General features: G+C 39.5%; 1 protein-coding gene across 1 annotated transcript; it reads left to right on the top strand.

The window, feature by feature from the left end:
- The first annotated feature begins 20,835 nt into the window (after window positions 1-20,835).
- On the top strand, window positions 20,836-24,374 carry LOC103003409 (grpE protein homolog 2, mitochondrial-like). The gene is made up of 2 exons (XM_057549152.1): window positions 20,836-20,912; window positions 23,678-24,374. The coding sequence occupies exons 1-2, from the start codon at window positions 20,836-20,838 to the stop codon at window positions 24,372-24,374; spliced, it is 774 nt and encodes a 257-aa protein (XP_057405135.1).
- Window positions 24,375-26,314: the final 1,940 nt, after the last annotated feature.

Below are 26,314 nucleotides of genomic sequence, written 5' to 3'. Positions count from 1 at the left end.
ATTCTAAGAAAGAATCAAAAAATGCTAGAGATCAAAAGTATTGTAACAGAAATGAAGAATGTTTGATTAGCAAAATGAACATGGCTGAGGAAGGAACTGCTGAGTTTGATAATATCTCAATAGAAACTGAAAAGCAAAGAGAAAAAAGAGTGGAAAAAAATGGAACAGAGGACTTCCCTTGCGGTCCAGTGGTTAAGACTCCACGTTCCCAATGCAGGGGACATGGGTTCGATCCCTGGTCGGGGAAATAAGGTCCCGCATGCCGCACGGTGCGGCCTGAAAAAAAAAAAAAAAGGAATAGAATATCCAAGAACTGTGGGACAACTACAAAATGTGTAACATACACATAATGGGAATATCGGAAGAAGAAAGAGAATGGAACAGAAGAAATATTTTATGTTCATGAATAGAAAGACTCAATATTGGCAAGATGTCAGTTCTTCCCAACTTGATCTAGAGGCTCAGTGAAATCCCAGTCAAAACCACAGCAAGTTACTGTATGGATATTTACAAAGTGATTCTAAAAGTATATGTGGCAAAGGAAAAGACCTAGAATAGCCAACACAATATTGAAACAAAAGAACAAAGTTGGAGGACCAACACTACCTGACTTAAAGACTTACTATAAAGCTACAATAATCAAGACAGTGTGGTATTAGTGAAAGGGCAGATCAATGGAACAGAACAGAGGGCCCAGAAATAGACCCAAACATTATAGTCAATAGATCTTTGACAAAGGAGCAAAGGCAATACAATGGAGAAAAGATCGTCTTTTCAACAAACTGTGCTGGAACAACTGGACATCCACATGCAAAAAATAAATCTAAATACAGACTTTGTACCTTTCACTAAAATTAACTCAAAATGGGTCATTGACCTAAATATAAAGTACAAAACTATAAAACTCACAGAAGATAACATAGGAGAAAATCTAGATGTCCTTGGGTATGATGAGAACTTTTTCAGAGACAACACCAAAGGCAAGATCCATAAAAGAGATAATCAAAGAGCTGAACTTCATTAAAATTAAAAACTTCTGCTGTGCAAGAAGCACTGCCAAGAGAATGAGAAGACAAGCCACAGACTGGGAGAAAATATTTGCAAAAGGCATATCTGATAAAGAACTATTATCAAAAATATGCAAAGAATCTTTAAAAATTCAACAAGAAGGCAAACAATCCAATTTAAAAATGGGCCAAAGATATAAAAAGACACTTCACCAAGGAAGATACACAGATGGCAAATAAACACAGGAAAAGGTGTTCCACATCATATACATTAGAGAAATGCAAATTAAAATGATAAAGAAATACCACTCCACACCTTAGATGGACAAAATCCAGAACACTGACATCATCAAATGCTGGTGAGAATGTGCAGCAACAGGAACTCTCATTCATTGTCAGAAGGAATGCAAAATTGTATAGTCACTTTGGAAGACAGTTTGACAATTTCTTTAAAAACTTACTGTTACATAGATCCAGAAGTCACACTACTAGGTATTTACCCAAAGAAGTTCACAACTTATGCCCACGTGAAAACCTGCACACAGATGTTTACAGAAGCCTTCTTCATAATTGCCAAAATTTGGAAAGAGCCAAGATGTCCTTCTGTAGGTCAATGGATAAATAAACTGTGGTACAACCAGACAATGGAATATTATTCACTGCTAAAAAGAAATTAGTGATCAAGTCATGAAAAAACATGGAGGAAACTTAAATGCATACTACAAAGCGAAAGAAACCAATCTGAAAAAGCTACATACTGTGAAAAGGCAAAACTATGGAGATAGTAAAAAGATCAGTGGTTGCCAGGGGTAGGGACTAGGGAGAGATGAATAGGCAGAGAACAGAGAATTTTTAGGGCAGTGAAACTATGCTGTGTGATACTGTAGTGGTGGATATATGTCATTATACATTTGTCAAATCCAATAGAATGTACAACACCAAGAGTGAACTCTAAGGTAAACTGTGGGCTTTTATAATAATGTGTTAAAGTAGCTTTATTGATTGTAATAAAAATGTAGCACTCTGGTGGGGGATATTGATAATGGAATGTATGTATTCCTGGGGGCAGGAGGTATATGGGAAATCTTTGCATTTCCTGCTCAATTTTGCTGTGAACCTAAAACGGCCCTAAAACAATAAGGCCTGTTTTTTAAAAAAATTAAAAGATGGGAAAATACATATCATGTAAATAATTTTTTTAATCTGCCTATATTAAAAGTAGTTGAAAAGGTAAACTTCAGGAATATTACCTGATATAAATAAGAACATTTTATAATGACACAGAAGTCAATTCATCCAGAAGACATTATGCTAAATATATATGCACCTAATAACACAACTTCAAAACATATGAAGCAAAAACTGACAAAACTGAAAAAAGAAACAGACAATTTTTTGTTGGAGATTACAACACCCCTCTCTCAGTAACCAGTAGAACAAATAAACAGAAAATGTCAAGGATATGAAAGAATGTACAATACCATCACCAGCTTAACCTAATTCACCTTTAACTCCTCATTCACCTCCAGTCATGACTCCTTTTGTCTACACAACCATTGCTTACAAGAATTCTCAATATTTTTCATTTTTATTTCTCACTTTTCCTCACTCCTCAACCTCCTCTGGTGTGGGTTCTCACCCTGAGTTCTCACTGAGCTTGGCAATGATTACTGTGTCACTAAACACGGAAGATATTCTTCAGACCTTAACTTATTTCACGTTTCAAAAGTATTAACACCAAGGACTACAGTTTGCTTCTTGAAATAAAGTGCTTTTTAAAAATTTTTCTGGGACTTCCCTGGTGGCACAGTGGTTAAGAATCCGCCTGCCAATGCAGGGGGCAAGGGTTTGAGCCCTGGTCCAGGAAGATCCCACATGCCGCGGAGCAATTAAGCCTGTGCGCCACAACTACTGAGCCTGCACTCTAGAGCCCGCAAGCAACAACTACTGAGCCCACATGCCACAACTTCTGAAGCCCGCACGCCTAGAGCCCGTGCTCCGCAACAAGAGAAGCCACCTCAATGAGAAATCCGTGCACCACAACGAAGGGTAGCCCTGGCTCACTGCAACTAGAGAAAGCCCACACGAAGCAGTGAAGACCCAACACAGCCAAAAATAAATAAATTGATTAATTAAAAAATTTTTTCTTTTCTGTTATAAAATTCTCCCTTCTTTTCTGTTTCCTTAGCCTTCTCTTTTATTTTCAGGTTCACTAAGCTATTAAATGCTGGAGAGCTTTAGGTCATATTCCTAGCCCCCTTTCTCTTCTTTCAACTCACTGAGGTGAGGGAGTTCAATTACCACCTGTGTGCCGATGGTTCCTAAGTCACTATCTATGAGCCTGACTCCAGACTCACATTCAACTGTCTACATGACAGGCTAGTGGATGAAAGATAGTTCAAAGTCAACAGGTACAGAAAATGGCAGAGTAGGAAGACCCTGAGCCCACCTCCTCCCATGGGCACACCAAAATTACAACTATTTACAGAGCACCTATTGATGAGAAAAGCTGAAAGACTAGCAGAAAAGATATTCTACAACTAAAGATAGGAACCATGATGAGACAGGTAGTTGTGTTGGAATTGTGACACAGTCAAGATCCATACATGCAGTGGGTGACCCACAAACGAGAGGATAATTACAATTGCAGAGGTTCTCCCCAAGGAGCAAGGAGTGTGAGCCCCACATCAGGCTCCCCAGCCCAGGGGTCCTGCACTAGGAAGACAAGCCCCCGGAATGTTCGGCTTTGAAGGCCAGTGGGGCTTACTTTCGGGAGACCCAGAGAGCTCTAGGAAATAGAGAATCCACTCTTAAAAGGTGCACACAAAACCTCACAGACTCCAGGACCCAGGGCAGAGGCAGTAATTTGGGAGGAGCCTGGGTCAGACCCACCTGCTGATCTTGGAGAGCCTCCCAGAGATGCGGAAGGCAAGTGAAGCTCACCGTGGGACACAGACACTGGTGGCAGCCATTTGGGGAGTTCATTCTACCATGTGCACACCAGTGCAAGCGCCATTTTGGAATCATCCCTTGAACTTAATAGCGCTGGGACCCAACCCCACCTACCAGCCTGTCAGCACCAGTACTGAGACACTGCAGGCCAAGCAACCAGCCGGGTAGAGACACAGCCTCACCCACCAGCAGGCCTGCTGCCTTAAGACCCCCTGAGCCCACAGCTGCCCCAGGACCTGTCTCTGTCCACCAGAGGGCCCAGGACACAGCCCCACATACCAGTACACTGGCACTAGCCTTGGAATTCCCAGGGCCCTGCAGCCAGAGACCCTGGGACCCAGCTCTGCCCACCAGTGGGCCAGCACTAGCCCCATGATCCAGCTAACCCCCCAGCAGGCCCGCATCAGCCCCCAAGCCCCCTGGACCCCATCCTTGCCCACCAGCAAGCCAACACCAGCTCTTGGACACCTTGGGTCCCTTAACCAGCCACCCTGGAATCCGGCCCCATCCACCAGCAGGCTGACACCCGCTCAGGGACCCCCAGGGCCTTGTAGCCAGAGACCCCAGGAACCCAGCTCTGCCTATCAGTGAGCCAGCACATGTGATATTATTGTATGATGACATATCTTAACTAGACTTGTTATGGTGATAATTTTGAAATGTATAGAAAGACCAAATCACTATGCTGTGTAACAGGAACTAATATAGTGTTGTAGGTCGATTATACTTCAGAAACAAATAAACAAACTTACAGAAAAAGAATCAGATTTGTGGTTACCAGAATCAGGGTTATGGGCACAGAGGGAGGGGGAATTGGGTGAAGGTGGTCAAAAGGAACAAACTTCCAGTTATAAGATAAATAAGTACTAGGATGTAATGTACAACATGATTAATATAATGAACACTGCTGTATGTTATATATGAAAGTTGGTAAGAGAGTAAGTCCTAAGTTCTCACAAGAAAAAAATTTTTTCTATTTCTTTAATTTTGTATCTATATAAGATGATGGATATTCACTAAACTTATTGTGATGATCATTTCACAATATATGTAGTCAAATCATTAAGCCATATACCTTAAACTTATACAGTGCTGTAGGTCAATTATAGCTCAATAAAACTGGAAGGAAAAAACCCCCAAAGTCAACAGGTGTGAAATCTACTCCCATTCTTCTGCCCAGCATTTTTCATCTCTCTCTCCTATACTAACCAAATCTAATCCATCATCACGTCCTCATGATTTTACCTACTAAATATTTCTTTAATGCACATCTGTCTCTATCATTACTACCCTGGTTCACAATATCAGGATTTCTCACCTAAACTGTGGCAATAACCTCCTAACTTGTTTGTGTTGGCCTACCATCCACACAGTGTCCCCTAAAATCTGTTTTCTTCAAAGCAGCCAGAGAGAAATTTTCCACACATTACATAGTCCCCTCCCCCCTCTGACTTAAAACTCTTAAAATAATGACAAAGCCTTTAACATAGCCTACCTGGCTAGGTTCACCTGGTAGCAAGCTCACCTTAGCTCCTGGTGTTCCTGCTGCATCAAACTTGTTTACATGCTGCATCCTCACCATGTTCTCCTGCTACAGGACCTTTGCACATGAGTATTCATCCTTCTTCATGAGTATTCCTTTCTTCTTATATCACCAAACCAACTCCAAATTAATTCGTCACTTTGAGCTCAAATCTCAGATTTATTTTCTCACCTTCAGGGAAGCTTTCCCTGGCCTCTCTGTGTAGCTCCAATCCCCTTATTATGGTCAATATGGTGACATATATTTCTCCATCATAGCACTAGTTAAATACAAGTCTTACATTTGGTTGTGCAACTATTTGATTAATATCTGTACCTTCCAGGGACCTCCCTGGTGGTCCAGTGGTAAAGAATCCTCCTTCCAAAGCAGGGGAGGCAGGTTTGATCCCTGGTCGGGGAACTAAGATCCCACATGCCGCGGGGCAACTAAGCCTGCGCCCCAACTACTGAGCTCGTGCACCTCAACTAGAGCCTGCGTGCTGCAGCTACAGAGCCCACACACTCTGGAGCCCACGCACCACAGCTAGAGAGAGAAAACCTGCACGTCACAACTAGAGAGCAGCCCATGTGCCACAACAAGGAGCCCGCGTGCCACAACTAAGACCCAATGCAGTCAAATAAATAAATATTAAAAAAATATATTTGTACCTTCCAGCAGACTATTAGAACCTTGCACACTGGGCTTTTCTGCTCACCAATACATTCCCAATATTTAGCACATGTCTGGGCACACAGCAGGGACTCAAGAAATACTCATTGACTGAATAAATGCACACGTTTGGAAGAAGGGATGGTCTTCATACACAGATACTCAGTTATTTTCTTCTTCTCTCTCACTAGTGCTACCCTCTTTTCTGAGGTGGGATAGGATTTGTGTGATACATTATGCCCAGCTCGTCAAGCCTTAGAAACAAAACCATATATCCCATAGGAAAGAATTCCTTCCAAAGCCCTAAGTAAATCAAGAGGTCCAGATGATGTTAAAGTGATGGTGTGGGGACTCAAACTAGACTGTTAGGAGTGCCTCAGGAGGGTTTCTCAGAGTCTCCATGACAACAGGTGAAAACACAACTATAAACTGCTAAACTTTGATGATGAGAAACTCCAAGGGCAGTGGGGGCTCTGTGGTAGGTAGAATTATTCCCCCTAAGATATCTACACCCTAATCTCCAGAATTTATAACTATATTAAATCATATGTGATGGGGAAATTAAGGCTGCTAATCAGATGACCTTAGAATAGGGAGATTATCCTGGATTATCTGAGTGAGCCCACTGTAATCACAAGGGTCCTTAAAATTAGAAGTGGGAGGCAGCAGAGTCTGTGCTGGAGTGATGTGAAAAGACCTCAACTGGCCATTGCTGGCTTTTAAGATAGAAGAGGACCATGAACCAAGGAGCGCAGGAAGCTTCTAGAAGCTAGGAAAGGCAAGGAAACAGATTTTCCCTTAGAGTTTCCAGAAAGGAAAGCAGCCCTGCCCACACCTTGATTCTAGCCCAGTGAGACCTATGTCAGACTTCTGACCTCCAGAACTGTAAGATAATGAATTTTCACTGTTTTAAGCCACTGAGTTGGTGCTAATTTGTTACAGCAGCAATAGGAAATCAATGCAAGATTAAAAAGCCATTTCCAATGAGTATGGTTGGCTATAGCACAGAAATACCAACCGGTGAGACCCCTCTCAGAACCGAGTTGGCACTTACAGAGTTGAGTCATATGGCGAATACCTCTTAGAGCCTTCCAGCAAGACAGTCACAAGTTAACTCTTCCAGCAAGGAAACCTCCAGGCTCACAGGCATAAACACACACTTCTCAGCTCTCCTTGCCTCCTATTGGGCCCCAACCTTGATATTCTCTCAGTCAGATATTCTTTGAAGCTGAAGGTTCACAAGCATAGGAGGCTTTGAGACTTGTCCCAGGTGCTACACTGAGAATCTCCCTCCTTTCTCATAGCCCAGCTAGACCAGCGTGCAAGTGGGTGGCTAGCCCGAGAGTTGATCACTTCGTCCTTGAGGTCACTTGGCACAGTGTCAGTCAAAACTTTTGAGAGCAGCAATTGTGCGTCAGCCCAAATTTTCTGCAGATGGAGTTGTGGTTGGTAAATAGCTCACAACTTTCCAAAAGTAAAAGCTGGAAGCCATGAATTCCCCAAGAGATAGATGTGTTTGGGGAAAATAAAATGATGTGGAAAGGAAACTATGTGAAGTGCATTCTTTAAGCATTAGTGCATTTGAGTGATGATGAAATACCAACGGGACTAAGTAGACATGGATTTCTTCTTATTGGCTTACTGCCCCATTGTGACACAGGCCGTGCTCTTAGCTAAACCTGTAAGCTACCCTTATAACTCTTTCCTTCCTGATGTTAGTTAATAAAATGAAGCTCAAGTGGATAGCAGAATGAATACCTTCTTTTCTTGGGCATATTGCTTCTATTCCATTTTGCCTCTTGAAATCAGTTGTCTTGAATACAAAATATTAAAGATTGTCTTCCTAGACCATTCCTCCAAATCCCCTAGGATTTCTAGGGAAATCCTAGCTTTATCAACAAACTTTTTTCAAATTTCTCCTAGTCTTCTACTGAGCAGAAAGTTGGATTTTTATTATTTTAAATTTTGCACTAACCATATGTGTTTAACATATGTAACTCAAATATCAACTTCCCAAACCAGGCCTGTACAGGGGGCATATGGAGGCCAGGGCAAAGGTCAGAGAAGGAGTCAGGAATATATTCATGGTGATGGCAAGGACCCATTCTTCATCCTAACTCCTCTCTGGCAGGAACAAGGTGGTACACCCCTACCATACAGGAGTGGTGTCAGACCCAGCTTAAATAGAAGGTTTAAATAAGACTCAAAGTCTCATAATACGATATGACAATGTCCAGGTTTCCTCTGGGGAAAAAAAGTCACTTACTATGCTAAGAACCAGGAAGATCTCAAAATGAATGCAAAATGACATTGAGTAGATACCAACATTAAGATGACAGAGATATTAGGATTACTTGACACGGATGTTAAAATAGCCATAATGAAAATGTTCCTATGAGCAATTATGCACTTGCTTAAAATAAAAAATCCCAGCAAAGAAATAAAAAGCCACAGTAAAGAAATACAAACTACAAAGTAGAACAAATGAAAAATTTACAACTGAAAATTACGTTAATTGATTTTAAAAACTCAATGGATGGGCTCAACAGCAGAATGGAGGGGACAGAGGAAAGAATCAACAAACAATAGAATAACCAATCTGAACATTAAAGAGAAAATAGACTGGGGAAAAAAGAACAGAACCTCAAGGACCTGCGGGAATTAACAAAAGATCTAACATTCATGTCATTGAAATCCCAGAAGAGAGAAAAAGAGGGTGAGTCTGAAAAAGTACTCAAATAAATATAAATTAAAACTTCCCAAATTTGGAAAGAGACATAAACATATAGATTCAAGAAGTTCTACAAACCCCAAACACAACAAGCCCAAAGAAATGCTAGCCAAGACACATAATTAAACTCCTGAAAACTAGAGACAGAGAAAATATTGAAAGCAGCTCAAGAAAAATTACACCTTACCTATAGGGGAAAAACAAATTAAATTGACACTGAATTTCTTATCAGAAATGATGGAGGTTAGAAATAATTGGCACAATATCTTTCAGTTGCTAAAGTAAGTGTCAATCCAGAAACCCATACCCAGTGAAAATATCCTTTAAGAATGAAGGTAAAAATCAAGACACTGTTAGATGAAGGAAAACTAAGAAAATTTGTCACCAGCAAATCTACCCTAAAAGAATGTATAAAGACAGTTCTTTAAACAGAAAAGAGGTCAAACAGAAGTTAAAAGAAGGAAACTTGGAACATCAGGAAGAAAGAAAGAACATGGTAATAAAAAAATATGAATAAATACAGTAGGTTTTCCTTCATCATTTTAATTTTTTGAAGTGTGTTCGATAGTGAAGCAAAAATTATAATACTGCCTTATGTGGTTCTAAATGGATCTAGAGGAAGTATTTAAGACAACTGTATTTTAAATGGTGTAGAAGTAAAAGAATGTAAAAGTAGGTAAAACTTCTATATTTCACTCAAATTGGTAAATGATGACACCAGTAGACTAGGATATGTATATATAATGTATCACCTAAAGCAACCACCAAAAAAAGCTATTCAAAGATACACTTAAAACCACTATAGAGAAAATCAAAATTGAATTCTAAAACATGTTCAAGTAACCCACAAGAATGCAGAGAAAAATAAAAATCAGAACAGAAAACAAAAAATAAGATGGTACACTTAAACCCTAACATATCAATATTTACATTTAAATGTAAATGGTCTAAACATACCAATTAAAAGTCAGAGATTTGCAGAATGGATTAAAAGGCATGACCTAGCCATATACTCTCTACAAGAAACTCGTTTGAAACATAATCATATAGGCAAGTTGAAAGTAAAATGATATCATGCAAACTTTAATGAATGGAAAGCTGCTGTAATAACTATATTAATATTAGGTAAAGTAGACTTCAGAGCAAAGAAGACGACTAGAGACATTATATAATGGGTCAATGTACCAAGAAGATATAGCAGTCCTAAATGTGTATGTACCAAACAGAGCTGCAAAGCATGTGAAGTGAAAACAAGACAGAAAGGAGACATAGGCAAATCCACAACTATAGTTGGAGACATCAATACCCCTCTTTCAACAACTTATAGAGAAACTAGGCAGAAAATCAGCAAGGATATAGAAAAATTCAACACCACCATCAACCAATAGGACCTTAATATTTAAAGAACACTCTACCCAACAACAGCAAAATACCTATTATTTTTAAGTGCCCCCGAATGTGTATATAACCAAGATAGACCATATCCTGGGACATAAAACAAATTCAACAAATTTGAAAGAACTGAAATCGTACAGAGTGCACTCTTTGACCACAAATGGAATCAAACTAGAAATAACAGAAAGATAACAACAACAAAAAATCTCCAAACATTTGGAAATTAATCAGCACACTTCTAAATAACCCATAGGTCAAAGAGGAAATCTCAAGCAAAATTTCAAAATATATTATATTGAATGAAAATGAAAATACAACCTATTAAAATGTGTGGGTGTTGAGAGCAAAGTTCATAACACGAAATGCATACAGTAGAAAACAGAAAGAGTTTCAAATCAATAATTTAATCTTCCACCTCAAGAACCAAGGAAAAAATAAATTAACAAACACAAAGCAAGCAGAAGGAAGAAAATAACAGTGAGAGCAAAAGAAATCAAACTGAAAACAGAAAAATAGAGAAAAATCAATGAAATAAAGAGCCAGTTCTTCGAAAAGTTCAATAAAATTGACAAACCTCTAGCAAAACTGAAAGAGAAAAAAAGAATGAAAGAGACGATACAGATTACCAACATCAGGAATGAAACGGAATATCACTTACAGACATCAAAATATAATAAGGGAATATTGCCAATAATGCTGCACATGTAACACTGACATCTTGGATGAAATGGATCACTTCTTCAAAAAACACAAACCACCACAACTCTCCCTGTAGAAACAGTTAATTTGACTAGCTCTAGAACTATTAAGAAAACTGAATTTATAACTTAAAAATTCCCTCTAAGAAATTTCCAGGAATTCCCTGGCAGTCTGCTGGTTAGGACTCAGCTCTTTCACTGCCAGGGCTGGGTTCAATCCCTGGTGGGTGAACTAAGATCCCACAAGCCATGTCGCAGGGCCAAAAAAAAAAAAAAAAAAAAATTTTTTTTTTTTCAGCCCGAGATTGTTTCACTGGACAATTCTATTATATGTTCAAAGAAGAATTATCCCAACACTATACAATATTTTTGAGAAAATAGAAGAGGAACTAACACTTACCAATGAATTTTCTGAAGCTAGTATTACATTGATACAAAAATTAGACAAGGACAGCATACAGACCAATATCTTCATGAATCTATGCCTTAGTCTGCTTGGGCTGCCATAACAAAATACCATAGATTGGGTGGCTTAAATAATAAAATATTTACTTATCACAGTTCTGGAGGTTGAACTCAAAGATCAAGGGGCTAATCAATTTGGTTCCTGGTGAGGACTATCTTCCTGGCTTGCAGACAGCTGCCTTCTTGATGTGTCCCTCATATGGACTTTTCTTCTTTCTTTCTTTTTTTTGGGGGTGGGGCAGGGGGTGGGGGGTATATGCAAGTGGAGAGAGAGAAAGAAAGAGAGAGCGAGATCTCTTTTACTTCTAACACCATTGTGAAGGCTCTAACTTCATGACCTAATGTAACTAGTAATGTAACCCAAAGGCTCCATCTCCAAATATCATTACTATCACATTAGAGGTTAGGGCTTCAACACGAGTGTGTGTGTGAGTGTGTGTCTGTGTGTCTGTGTGTGTGTGTGTGTGTGTGTGTGTGGTAGGGAGGTGACACAAACATTCAATCTATAACAATATAGATGTAAAATTCTTAACAAAATACTGGCAAATAGAATTCAGCAATCTATACAAAGAATTTGCACCATAACCTAGTAGGGTTTGTTCCAAGGATACAAAACTAGATTAACATTTGGGAATAAATCCATCTAGTCCACCATATTTACACATTAAAAAAGAAAAAAGAAATCAGTCTAAAATATTAATACTTTTTAAATAGCTACAATAATCAAGATCATGCAGCACCGGTGAAGCGATAAGACACATAGACTAATGGAACAGAATAGAGAACCCAGAAATAGACCCACATAAATATAGCCAACAGATTTTTGACAAACATGCAAAAGCAAATCAGTGGAGAAAATATAGCCCCTTCAACAAACGGTGCTGGAGCAACTGCACATCCTTAGGCAAAAAAATGAACCTCCAGCTTTAAGTCTCATACGTTGTACAAGTATTAACTCAAAATGAATCACAGACTTAAGTGTAAAATGTAAAACTATAAAATCTTTAGAAAAAAATATGAGAAAATCTTAAGGGTTTAGGGTTAGGCAAAGATTTCTTAGGATTGACAACAAAAGCATGATCCAAAAGTTTGATCCATAAGGGAAGCAAACAGATAATTTAGATTTCTCAAAATTAAAAACTTTTGCTTTCAGAAAGACCCTGTTAAAAGCATGAAAGGACTGGGAGAAAATATTTGCAAACCACATACCTGACAGACTATTATCTAGAATAGAATTTGAAACAACAGTAATAAAGCAAACAATCCAATTAGATAATAGACAAAGGGAATGAAGAGATATTTCACCAAATAAGATGTACAGATGGAAAACACACACATGAAAAGATGCTCAACATCATTAGCCATTAGGGATATGCAAATTAAAACCAGAATTAGATGCCATTCTATACCTATCAGAATGGCTAAAATAAAAAGTGGTGACAACCCCAATGATTAGGGAAAACGTCGGGGAACTGAGTCACTCCTACATTGCTGATGGGAATGTAAAATGGTACAGCCACTCCGGAAGACAGACTGGTCGTTTCTTAGAAATTAAACATGCAACTACCATACGACCCAGAAATTGCACTCCTGGGAACTTATCCCAGAAAAAGATAACTTAGCTTCACACAGAAACCTGTACATGAATATTTATAGCAGCTTTATTTGTAATAGCCCCCAAATGGAAACAACCTAGATGTCTTTCCTCATGGGTGAATGGTTAAATAAACTGTGATATATCCATACCATGAAATAACTACTCAGCAGTAAAAGGAACCAACTATTGATACATGTAACAAACTGCATGAATCCCTGAGGAATCATGCTGAGTAAAAAAACACCAACCCCCAAAGGTTACATACAGTATAATTTCATTTATACAACGTTCTCGAAATGACAGATTTACAGAAATGCAGAACAGAGTTGTGATTGCCAGGGGTTACCAAGAGAGTGAGGGTGTAGAGTAGTGGGTGTGACCATAGAAGGGCAGCATGAGGGACCCTTGTTTTGATGGAAATATTTTGTATCTTGACTGTATCAATGTCAATATCCTAGTTGTGATATTATACTATAAATTTGTGGTAAGTTATCATGAGGTAAAACTGAGTAAAGGATGCAAGGGATCTGTTTATTTCTTACAAATGCAGGTGAATCTACAATTATTTCAAAATAAATATTTTAACTAAAAATATTGATTTAATTTCTTGGGAAATTTTGATATTCAAAGGCAGTGCTTACATAACAGAAATATCAAGCAAGTTGCAAATGAGTCTATATTTTCTAGTTAGTAAAGAAACTAAAAAAGGTGAAATTAATTTATAACTATATACTTTAAACCAATATATCCAAAATATCTCAACATGTAATCAATGCACAAATTATTAGTGAGATATTTTACCTTCTGTCTCAGTCAACTCAGGCAAAATAGCAAAAATACCATAGACTGGGTACTTAAACAACAAACACTTACTTCTCACAGTTCTGGAGGCTGGGAAGTCCAAGATCAAGGTGCTGGCAGATCTGGTGTCTGGTGAGAGCCTGCTTCCCAGTTTGCAGATGGTTGGCTTCTCACTGGTCTCTTCTGACAAGTCGGAGAGAGTGAGCTCTAGTCTCTTCTTATAAAGGCACTAATCCTATAATGGAGGCTCTACCTTCATGACTTCATCTGAACCTAATTACTCCCCCAAAGGCCCCACCTCCTAATAGCATCCCACTGGCATCACTCACTCACGTTGGAGCTGGGAATAGAATCAATTCCACCTAAAGCATCTGCGCGGAGAATGAGGGAGGAGGCCTTCCCCGTGGGGAAATCACGGGAGATTGTTTTCAAAGATGGTGCGAACAATTCCTCTCACGCTCCTCTTTAGTGTGACTTTCCTGCTCCTTCCACCAAGAGATGAAGTCTACTTCCTCTCCCCTTGAATCTGGGCTGGTCTTCAACTTCCTAGGTTAATCTAGGTCCTCTAAGAAGAAGTCAAGGCAAAACTAAATGTGCAAGTATTTTTATTAGGGGAAGCACCTGCGTGAAAGAATTGGGGAGAGAAAGCTGAGAGAACATCAGACCTTGAGGCAAGTCAGATCTTGAGAGAAGGAAAGAGCGAGAAAAGGTTGGGTAGAAGTGTCTAAGAAAAAGGTTCAGCAAAGTCATCGAGGAATCCTTTAGCCAAAGCTGGCCAAAAAACGGAGTCCCATATCGCCCAGGAACAGGTCTGACTTAATATCCAGCCTGTGGCCTCTGCACAAACTCAGCAATGAATTTCAAAGCACAGAGATGAGGCCCTGAGTCAATTACATTTCCTGTAGTGGGAGGTCTGTGACAAGTAAAATGCAGCAGAAGTGAAGTGATGTGATTTCCAAGCCTCGCCCTTAAGAGACCTTGTAGCTCCACCTTTATTCTCTTGGAATGCTGACCTGGACCAATGAACCAAGGTGCCCCAGCCAACATCAACCACAGATGTGTGAGTGAGGCTGTCTCATGTCTCTCAGCCCAGCCAACCCTCCAGCTGAATGCAACTGTGTGAGTGACCCCAAGCAAAGTCAGCAGAAAAATCGTCCAACCAACCCACAGAATCCTGAGAAATAATAGTCATTGCCATTTTAAACCACTAAGCTTTGGAGTGATTTCTTATACAGAAGTAGTTAATTGGAATAAAAATAAAGGTGACCCAAACTCAGCACATGTCCAGTATGTCACTATATTACTGCTAAAAAAGCACCTCAGCAGAGTAAGAGGAGGTAATGCCTCATTTTTTATAGCAGCACTCAGGAACTTAAAGAAAAGCCAAGTCTCAGTCTCAGGAATTTAGGGATAAGCTACATCTAACATTCCTTTAATGGGTCTATACTAGATTTATCTGGAGTAGTTGTTCTCAATTTTGCATATAAATTGGGACCACCACTGAAAACACTGATGAAATTGGTTTGGGGTTTAGCCTGGGTATCCAGTTTTTAAAAGCTCCTCAGGTGATTCTCAAGTGCAGCCAAAGTTGAGAGCCACTGACCTAAAGCCTTCCTTGACTTTTTAGCGTTTTCCTAACATCCCATATTTTGAGGGACCACGTGATGGCTGATATGTGGACTGTGGTCCAGGAGACCTTGTTGGCATCTACTGGCCTGCTCCCTATCCCCTCTTTGCCACTCTGGGGTACTGCCTGGCCTTCTTCCTTAGTTCTCTCACTGTTATTGGGAGCATAACACACTTTCCTCTCCTCATTACCGAAGGCTCTGCATGGACACAGGTGGCCATTGGTTTGAGTGTGAATCCGCTCCAGATGGCATCAAAGACCAAGTTGCCTCTGTATGAGGCTCTAGTGATCAGTCACACAATCAAATGAATATGACGCCCCCATGGCCACGACTAATGTTTGTGACCTACGCAAATCGCTTTACCTCTCTTGGCTTCAGTTTCCTCATTTCTAAAATAAAAGAGCTCCACCCTCTGTAATTAGTTTTCTATATTTATCCCCTGGTCTCTTTTGACAATTGCTTTGGCTACTGTGGTAGGAAAGGAAATAACATTAAAATACCAAGTTTGTTTAGTTGTGTAAGAAGAGCAGAGAACCAAAAGTCACTTTCGTTAAAATTCTATAGGGATATTAAACATATTCCTGTCTGAATGTATTGTCAACCTTGGTTGACAATACATTGACAACTGGCAATTTACAATGTTCTCTCAGTGTCAGGAGAAGACATATTCGACAGCAATCGTGTGGGAAATCTGTTTGAAACACTTTGTTCTCAGAATCTCTCCACTGTCAATTTGCAAACGACTTTTACCCTCCTGAAGCCGCAAAGGGTCTGTATTCTTATACCTGTTTGTATACACCAAAAACATCCATCAAAACATAATCCCAGGGGACAAAGAGCGTGATGCCTGCTAAATCTGTCTACAGCGTTTTCAAGAAATCATGCTCACACGGAAACGTGCTAGGGAATACGGGATACAACCATAAGCGTGAATTGTCTCTCTGGAAATATTCATTATGCAAAATAAATGGTGTTGGGGGAGGGATATTCAGTGATAACAAATACATCAAACTATTCTTAGCCCCCAAACCTCTCCACCCTGCCCCCCCCACACACCTCACTCCTCAAATCTTTGGCTTAGCAACTAGCGCTTGAATGAGCATTCTGTATTCAGCAGCCACTGGGTGGCTTGCACTTGAAGTCTCCTCACTGGTGGATACTGGTTGACACTGGTTAAGCCTCTTTCCAGTCTTTCACTAGCATGAACTCTATTTAAAAAAAAAAAAAAAAAAAAAGCTCCTGAGTTTCTGGGTTCACACCCTTTTTTTTTCTGGCTCACCTTTCTCTTTTTCTCCCTCTCTCATTGAAAGCAAAGCTGGATTACTGGCCAACAATGAGGCAATGAAAGAGAGTCAAGGCACATAGAGGAAGAATGGAGCTTTGAAACGTCTGAAGATCTATAGACAGAGAAAGGGAATTGCTGGCATTGAAAAGTGTCAAGTGGTGTTTCTAAACTCTGGTAAAGAATTACAGTTAGAGTTTCTGGTGCATTTTAACAGTGTTTGGCGGTTGAAGTTCAAGGAAGAATGGTTTGAAACATAGTCCAAATAATCATTCTCAAGTTTACATAACAGGAAAAAAGAACCAGCTGACATCCATCTATGAAGTGCAATTGGAAATCTGCTAAAGGAGAGAGGAAGAGAGAGAGAACGCTGCATTGCCAAATATGGGGAGATTTAAGACATTTTACATTCCGCCAAATAGTACCTCTTACATCCTGTTAATCCAAGTCTGTATTTTGCAGGAAGAAAAAGAGAACCAGCACATTTAAATGTACACTGTAGCGGAGTCCCTCCAGTGATTTCCAAAGAAGCTAATCTTTGAAACAAGGGAAATCTTGAGAGTTTCCAATGTAGGCAGAGCCTGGACAAAGTGTCCAGCTCAAAAAGACCTTCAGAGCATAATTTTATCCAGACCGGGTGCCCAGAGCTATGAGCTCAGGCAGACACACAAGTCCACAGGCTGGCTTTCACATAGACAACTGCACTGAGTGTTGTAAAAAGCTGGCGGGTGCAGAGGAGTTTCTGTCGTTTTATCCCCCTACTCTCTAGGAAAGTGATCCCGCCATTCTGCCACCCACAAAGAGAGCATTTGATAGAGTAGTTATAGGAGACGTGATAAATAACTGCTGCATCAAGACATTATTTTATTATCAGGATATTCCAGAAACCAGGAATTGTCTGCCTGTTTTCAGTAAACAGTCTTTACCATATATACCATAACAACAACAAAACAAATAATCGAAGAATATACCAAAATTTTAAGCCCAAAGCTTTGGAGTCAGGATCTGATAGATCAGATTTAATTCCTAGGTATACAACCTCCTAGGTAGCTATGTAACGCTGAGCAAATGATATCATCTCTTGGAGCCTGGGTTTCTTCTTCTGTACCATGGGATAATAATAATGCTTACCTAATAGTATTGTTTGGATAAATAATATAATGAATGGCCCTTTGTCGATATTAAATAAAAGTATTTGTGTTTCCTATTAACATTAGAAAGTGGAGTTATGAAACAGAACAGTGATGGTTCCTATGTAATGGCTTCACTAAGATATAATTTACAAGGCAAAAAATTCACTGTTTAAAGTACACAATTCAGTGGTTTTCAGTGTATTTACAGCGTTGTGCAATCATCACCATAATCTAATTTCAAAACATTTCATAACCTCCAAAAGAAACCTGTACCTATATTAGCTGTCACTCCCCACTTTCCCTCTCCCCAGCCCCTGGCAAGCACTAATCTACTTTCTGTCTCCCTGGATTTGCCTATTCTGGACCTTTCATACAAATAAAGTTGTACAGTATGTGGTCTTTGGTTACTGGTGTTACAGCTTTTTCTTGATTAATTTTTACATGAATAGTAGCAAGTAGAAATAAAAAGACTTCTTTGTTAAATTATCTCATTGGTTGACTTTAAAAGGATCCACGTAAAATCTGAGTAGAAGGGAATGGTTAAATGCCATATTCTTTTTCAGCAAACATTAAGCAAATAAATCATGCAGTTTGATCACATTAATGCATAACAGCCTTTCCTGTTCATTTATTTTCTCTGGATCCGGTCCTCGGCATTTGGCTGTATCATGAAGAAACTCCTTCCAGCACTGAGAGTGTCCTTGACTTTAGCCAAGGCCCGACACATTTGTTTCCATAGCAAAGCCTACTGTGTACTGAGCAGCCCCCTTCATGAGGCTGGACAACACAACAAGTGTGCCTAGTAGGGATGCGGGAGATTGGTTCCAGCCCTCACTCTGCCACCAAACCTCAGGTGTTAGAAGAATCAAAGGAGATGAATGAACCTGAAACGGCTTTGGAAAGTGTTTACATATCAGTTAGGAATCTTGGGTCATAGGACTGAAATTGCTGGATCGTAAGGCAATTCTTTGTTTCACTTTTTGAGGAATCGCTAATCTGTCTTCCACAGAGGTTTCTCCGCTTTACAGTCTACCAGCAAGGCATGAGGGTTTCAAGTTCTCCACGTCCTTGCCAACACTTATATTCCCTTAAAAAATTATACCTAGCTTAGTAGATGTGAAGTGGTATCTCATTATGGTTTTGATTTGCATTTTCCTAATGATTAATGATGTTGAGCATCTTTTCAAACTTTTGTATATCTTCTTTGGAGAAATGTCTATTCAAGTCCTTTTCCCATTTAAAAATCCTAATTGGGTTATTTGCCTTTTTGTGTTGACTTGCAGGAGTTCTTTATATATTCTGGGTATTAAACACTTATCAGACATATGATTTGCAAACACTTTCTTCCACTCCATAGACTGCCTTTTTACTTTCTTAATAATTTCCTTTGATGCATGAAAATTTTTAATTTTGGTGAAATCTAAGTCATCTATTTTTTTCTTCTGTTGTTCTTGCTTTTTGGTATTATATCTAAAAGACCATTGCTTAATCCAGAGTCATGAAGTGGTACACCTATGTTTTCTTCTAAAAATATTATAGTTTTAAGGTGCCTTGTTAACGCAGTACATAGGGCATCAGTCTCATAAAAATATTATAGTTTTAGCTCTTACATTTAAGTCTTTGATTTTGAGTTACGTTTTGTATACGGCGTAAAGTAAGGTAGTTTTTACATTTTTAAATGGTTACATTTTAAATGGTCAAATAAAGGTAATATGACCTTAGTAATATGCTCACTTTTGTCTCTTGACTCATGAAGCCAAAATATTTACTATCTGGCCCTTTATAGAAAAGTTTGCCAACCTCTGTGGCCAGATGCAGTCCTTGCAAATAGAGTGCTTAATAAATGTTTAACAAATAGATTCATTCAACAAATATTTAACTCTTCTACTGAGTGCAAGGACTTAGCAATAGATTATGGGGTGGGGGAGGGGTTTCAAAGATGGAGTGAGAACTCGTTACATCCAGGCAGGAATGAATTATACCTGGCGTAGAAGAAGCCAAGTACTAGAGATTAAATATTCTTCTGGGCAAAGGTCAGTCCTAAATGGTGATGAAAGCTGAGATGTAAACTATCTCAAATTATTTTTGGAACGAGATGCGTAACAATTTGGAAAGGCATACGCCATAATGAACACATGCACGCACATACACACACATACATTTCCTTTTCCACGGTAAAGTCGAAGGAAATTAACAGAGATAGTGAGTGAGTCACCAAAGGGGACTAGACTGTCACATGAGGAGGAAAAACTTTTGCAACATAGGGCAAGGCAAGTCCTTGGTTCATACCTTTTCTGTTAGTAGGAGATAGTCTTCACATGCAGTAAAATGTGTGTATTACTGCCTATCTGTGGAACCAAAATTTCAATGAAAACGCTCTTGCAGCATAAATCTGTCTCCCTAATGACAGTCCTCTGGAGGAGGCCTAGCTGTTCCTTCACAAACAGGAAGGGAATACATTTCACATTTCAGTCTCTCTTTATGGACAAAACCAAAAACAAAGCAAAAAACCGAAAAAGAATCCACCTCTCTGCGACTCTATCCACCAGCGGTTCCTCAAAATCTCCCATCAAGAAATTCTTCAAGGCTTCCCTGGTGGCGCAGTGGTTAAGAATCCGCCTGCCAACGCAGGGGACACAGGTTCGAGCCCTAGTCCGGTAAGGTCCCACATGCCGCAGAGCAACTAAGCCCGTGCGCCACAACTACTGAGCCTGCGCTCTAGAGCCCACGTGCCACAGTTACTGAAGCCCTGGGGCCCAGAGTCCGTGCTCCGCAACAAGAGAAGCCGCCGCAATGAGAAGCCTGCGAACCCCCGCTGCCGCAGCTAGGGAGAGCCCACGCGCAGCAGCAAAGACCCAACGCGGCCAAAAATAAATAAATAAAATAAATAAATTTATTTAAAAAAAAAAAAGAAATTCTTCAAACAGCGTTATCAGTTAGGGATTCAGTTTGACTATGAATAACAGGAAATTAAATTTAAACAGTGACTTAAACCAGAGGCTTCATTTTACCTGCGTGAAAGAGGTGCGGAGGTAGGCAGACCAGGGCTCCTCAAGGCTCTTGCCACGCAGCCATCCTTAGCCTGCGGTTTGAAGCTTCAGGGTCACCAGTAGCATTTCCACCTCTACTTTCCTATCCCTGAACCGGGAAGAAAGAAGGGGAAGAACAAACTGTGCGTGCCAGGTGAATCCAAGCTGTTTTCTAAAACCTTCCCCAGGGCATTTCATTTCCCTCTCATTGGCCAGAACTGTGTCACATGGCAACTTATAACTTCAGGAGAGATTGAAAATGTAGCTTTTTAGCTAGGTACAATTTTTTCCTATTAGTCAGGAAAAAGAAGAAATGGATATTATGTCCTAAGAGTGTCTGCCACAAATAAATCTTTGATTTGGATAAAGCCAGTATGCCAGATGCGCGTCCTCTAGTTAATATCTTAAATTGGTCCTTCTCACACTTTAACGTGCATACGAATCACCTGGGGATCTTGTTAAAATGCAAATTTTGATTCAATAGATCTGGGGAGGGGCCTGGGGCTTTTAATTTCTAAGAAAGCCTGCTGACCACACTTTTAATTGTAAGGCCTTAAATCACAGGATCTTCTCATCAGTCAGAAAAGAAATCAACTGTTTTCCTGTTTTTGGTTTGTTTTAAATGTATGAGTTTAAAATTTAAATCGTATTCCCACTGCATACCTCCTAATATAATGAAATAAGAACTACCCAAATGACCTGTAGTGTTCTTGCCAATATTTTTAAACTAGAATCAAATAATGAAGAACCTCAGATAAATTGAAGCTGTGGGATATTCTACAAGTGACCTGAGCTTGTCAAAAATTCAATAGCATGAAAAACAACAAAAGGCAGGAGGACGGCTCTAGATTAGAGACTAAGAAGATAAAAACCAATGGCAGTGCATAAGCCTTGATTATACCTTAGATTTTTTTAAAAGCTATAAAATATATTTTTGAGGCAACTGGGTAAAATTGAATGTGTATTGTACATTAAATTATATTATGGCATTGTTAAATTTCTTAGGTGAGATAATCATATAGTGTTTTTGTAGGAAAATGTCCTAATTCTTAGGCAACATTGGTTGAATTATTTAGGGGAGAAGTGCCATGATAACTGCAACTTATTTTCAAGTAGTTTAGCAAATATATATTTTGAGAGAGTGAGAGAAGATAAAACAAACATGGGGGAAATGTTCACAATGGGTGAATCTCGGTGAAGCATTTACAGGGGTTCATTATAGAATTCTTTCAAATTTTTTCTACATTACAACAATTTCCAAATAGAAAGTAGGGAAAATTTTAGTCATATTTAAAGTTAGATAGCACATAGAGCTATAAATTAATTGAAAAAGATTTTTTTGGAGTATAGTTGATTTACAATGTTGTGTTAGTTTCACGTGTATAGCAAAGTGGATCAGTTATACATATACATATATCTACTCTTTTTTTAGATTCTTTTCCCATATAGGCCATTACAGAATATTGAGTAGAGTTCCCTGTGCTACACAGTAGGTCCTTATTAGTAGAAAATAATTTTTAGTTTTATTTAGAAGTAGCCTGAGTTAGGACTATGTCCAAGAAAGGGAGGTAAACACTAGTGTACTCATTAAGAAAATATTTGTAACGGAGAAAATATTCTCTCTCCTAAAGAGCTCCCCTCTTTTGTGGTCCTGAAGCCTGTGGTCCACATCTAAGTACTTTTAGGGTATGTTGTAAATATAGCAATAGACCTGTCTCCCTGCAGACTAGAAGTTCCTCAAGAAAGAGAATGAGTCTTACTCATCAGCTGTAGACCCCAATAAACATCTGTGCAAGAACGAAAGAAGGCATGAATTGACTGACGCCATTTGTCAGGGTAGTTTGGAAGATAGCCTTGCAGCCCAAGTCAGGATTTCAAATCAGAAATAACCCTGGACTTGGTTGTGTGTGTACCCCTGGAGAAGAGCCTGTGCCTGGCTGGTTCAGCCCCTTATATGCGAGTTGGGTGGTCACTAAACCTGTCAGACATGCTTGCACTGGCAAGCAGGTCATTCGGAACTAGTTGCTTATAAGGCAATTAATGACTTCAGGGTCCTAGGCGATGCATGTCACACATAATGATTAAAGAGCCAAAGAGGGGCTTCCCTGGTGGCGCAGTGGTTGAGAATCTGCCTGCTAATGCAGGGGACACGGGTTCGAGCCCTGGTCTGGGAAGATCCCACATGCCGCGGAGCAGCTGGGCCCGTGAGCCACAATTGCTGAGCCTGCGCGTCTGGAGCCTGTGCCCCGCGACGGGAGGGGCCGCGATAGAGAAAGGCCCGCGCACCGCGATGAAGAGCGAAGAGCGGTCCCCGCACCGCGATGAAGAGTGGCCCCCGCTTGCCGCAACTGGAGAGGGCCCTCGCACGAACCGAAGACCCAACACAGCCAAAAATAAATAAATAAATAAATAAGAAAATCCTTTAAAAAAAAAAAAAAAAAAAAAAACAAACCCACCCCCACAAAAACAAAAGCTTTAAAAAAAAAAGAGCCAAAGAAAACAAAGACAATGGCCAGAGGGAAACCATGTCACTCTTAAATAAATCATCCAAACAGAAACAAACAACACGTGGACTGAAGAGAAGTCTTTTAGTTTATGTAGTCATTTACCAGGATTCCTTCGCTCTCTACATTCTACAGTGCCAGTGCTAGGATGACTGGCCTTATTAGCAATATACTTATTGTTTGTATTTCTTCGGGTTCAAGGATGTAATCTTGATACAACTACAGATTTTTCTGACAAGTTGGCTTTTAATAATCAACTGACAGGTCAGCCGAGTTGGGGAACAAGGCCACCAGGTCCCTGTGGGCTGTCCGGTGGTGGATGCAGTCTCTCCTGGCCTCAAGTGCCGCGTCAGATGGCAGGGGATGGCTGCATCCTTTCAGCACTGTCACCCAGAGAACCGTGGGTGAAGACTGCAATTCTGAGGACTCTCCTGATGAACTTGGGCCCTCTCTTGCAGAACGAGCCTTAAAGCTAAAAGCTGTTAAACTGGAGAAGGAAGTACAGGATTTCACAGTGAGATACCAGAGAGCTGTAACTGATGGTGATAATATAAGAAGGCGAACCCAGAGGTGTGTAGAAGATGCCAAGATATTTGGAATTCAGAGTTTCTGTAAGGATTTGGTGGAGGTGGCAGACATTTTGGAGAAGACTACAGAGTGTATTTCTGAAGAAACAGAGCCTGGAGACCAGAAGCTCACTCTGGAGAAGATCTTCCTAGACTTGTCATTTTTAGAAACAAAGCTGAAAAGTGTGTTTGCCAAACATGGCCTGGAGAAGCTGACACCCATTGGTGACAAATATGACCCTCATGAGCATGAACTCATCTGTCATGTGCCAGCTGATGTTGGGGTACAGCCTGGCACTGTGGCATCAGTAAGGCAGGATGGCTACAAGCTTCATGGCCGTGCCATTAGACTCGCCCAGGTGGAAGTGGCGGTAGGGTCTCAGAGAAGACTATGAATGGGCCCAGAGGAACTGAATGTTCTCCAGAGTGCAGTCACCTGTGATTCCTTTATTTATTAAACTAGGTTCGTATTGTACATGAGGTACTTCATGTGATCTGTCTTGGATTTAGTCATATTGGCTTTATTTCTAAGATACTCTGTTGATTTTGTGTGACCTGTTTGGTCTCATCAGAAGTCTTGTCATTGGGCATTTGAGAAATGTGACAAGTGTTCCTATGGTCTTATCAAAATATGTTTAAGAAAATTATTTTTAAATTGGTACTCTGATGACTTTCAATCCAAAATCTTTCTTAAAGGTGGAAATGAGTATATGTTTATTTTTAACTAAATGTTCATTAGTAATGGTCCCTATAATAGGAATTGTATAGAATCTTGTATTTGTGGGAAAAGGAGATGGTAGGGATTGGTTTAACATTTGGGTACTTAAATGATAAAGCTTTATAGTTGTATGCATTTAAATCATTTGGGTTGATTTTTATGCACATAGATTTTCCGACTTCCCATTTTTATTTTATTTTTCTTTTAGCCATCTTTTGTCCTTGTAGTTCCTGCCAGATAGACTTCATATACACACTCATTGTCCCTTTTCAAATCCCATTTACAAGGCAAGGCTTGGAAGGCAAGGACTAGCAAGAAATCAAGATATCAGGTCCCTTTCAAGCAAGTATGGCCAAGAAACCTTGTGCTTTCTTTGTTGAATTATCTTCAAATTATTTTCAGCCTCCCTAGGTATATAATCGTTTCAGGGAAATTGAGGCAGCACCAACAGCTAATGACCTAAATTGGTCTATACAGGTAATTTACCCACAACTTCTCTTTCCACTAGCCCTTAAATCCTCTGCCACTTTGTCACATTAACCTTATGATCCTTTATTAGATTACGTGGGGAGGTGGTCAGGATAAAAAAATGTTAGGTTCCCATGATTCCTCATTAGTTATGCTGGGTTTGGGGGTGTTTTTTGGGGTGGGATGGGGTACTCACAATTCACTACCTCTCTTACATTGACAAGCTTTATTTCCCAGTTTTTGTGTCTGTCTTATGTCACATGTGTAAACATCTAGCTCCCTTTTTATGTATTGACCTCCTAGAGTTAATGAGCCTATGTGTATATTTTTTATTTCAGTCTTGCTTATAGATAGTGTTCTGTAAGAAATTTATTCAATAAATGAGTTAGTGAATGAATTACATATATATATATATCAATCAATTGTACATTAGAAAGGAGGTCATATGGCTATTTTAACGTTAGAAGCAGCCTTAATGATGATCTAATCTCACCCTTTCAACTTCTTCTGAAGTATGAAAACATAGTCTTTTTAGGACTGGACTCAAAGAAAAAAAAAACTCTAAAACTAGTAAACTCAATTTCAGTGAGAACTTAAGTAAGAAACAACTATCTATTAACTTAAGTCATTTAAGTTTCAACAGTTTTATAACAAACATGCAAATATTTCCCCAGCAGACAATTAAATGTTGTTGGGTGTCCAGATTGCCCAGGTTTAGGTTTAAGTTACTTACCCATAAAATAAATCCATTTCTACCAGAACTCTATGACCCCATTCTGTGGGATGGTGAAAGTTATCCTCTTAGACGTCATAGATAGTTCTCGCATACTACACAAACATGTATCAGCAAAGCCATCCCCCAATGGGTCCTACCAGCTCCACCAGATTTAGACACTTAAAAAAAACAAATAACATGCTTCTAAGATGCAAGCAAAAGACTGATGGTGAGATTTTAAAACCAGAACCTCTTTTGACATTCCACTGAGTTTACACTGTAAATATAATGAGCAGTCAGATTTCACAAAAAGAATTTGTCTTTTTTTGCCTTCATTCCTTTGAGATTGACAAATAGTGATGAAAAGAAAATGAGCCAATTATGATTTCCTATGTATTCTTGGATCACTAGCTATCATTACCAGTAAATTAGAA

Source organism: Balaenoptera acutorostrata, chromosome 6 (assembly GCF_949987535.1).
Source record: "Balaenoptera acutorostrata chromosome 6, mBalAcu1.1, whole genome shotgun sequence".
NCBI classification, from domain to species: Eukaryota; Metazoa; Chordata; class Mammalia; order Artiodactyla; family Balaenopteridae; genus Balaenoptera; species Balaenoptera acutorostrata.
The sequence above is the reverse complement of the archived record's forward strand: the minus strand, read 5'-3'. Positions and strand labels throughout refer to the sequence as shown.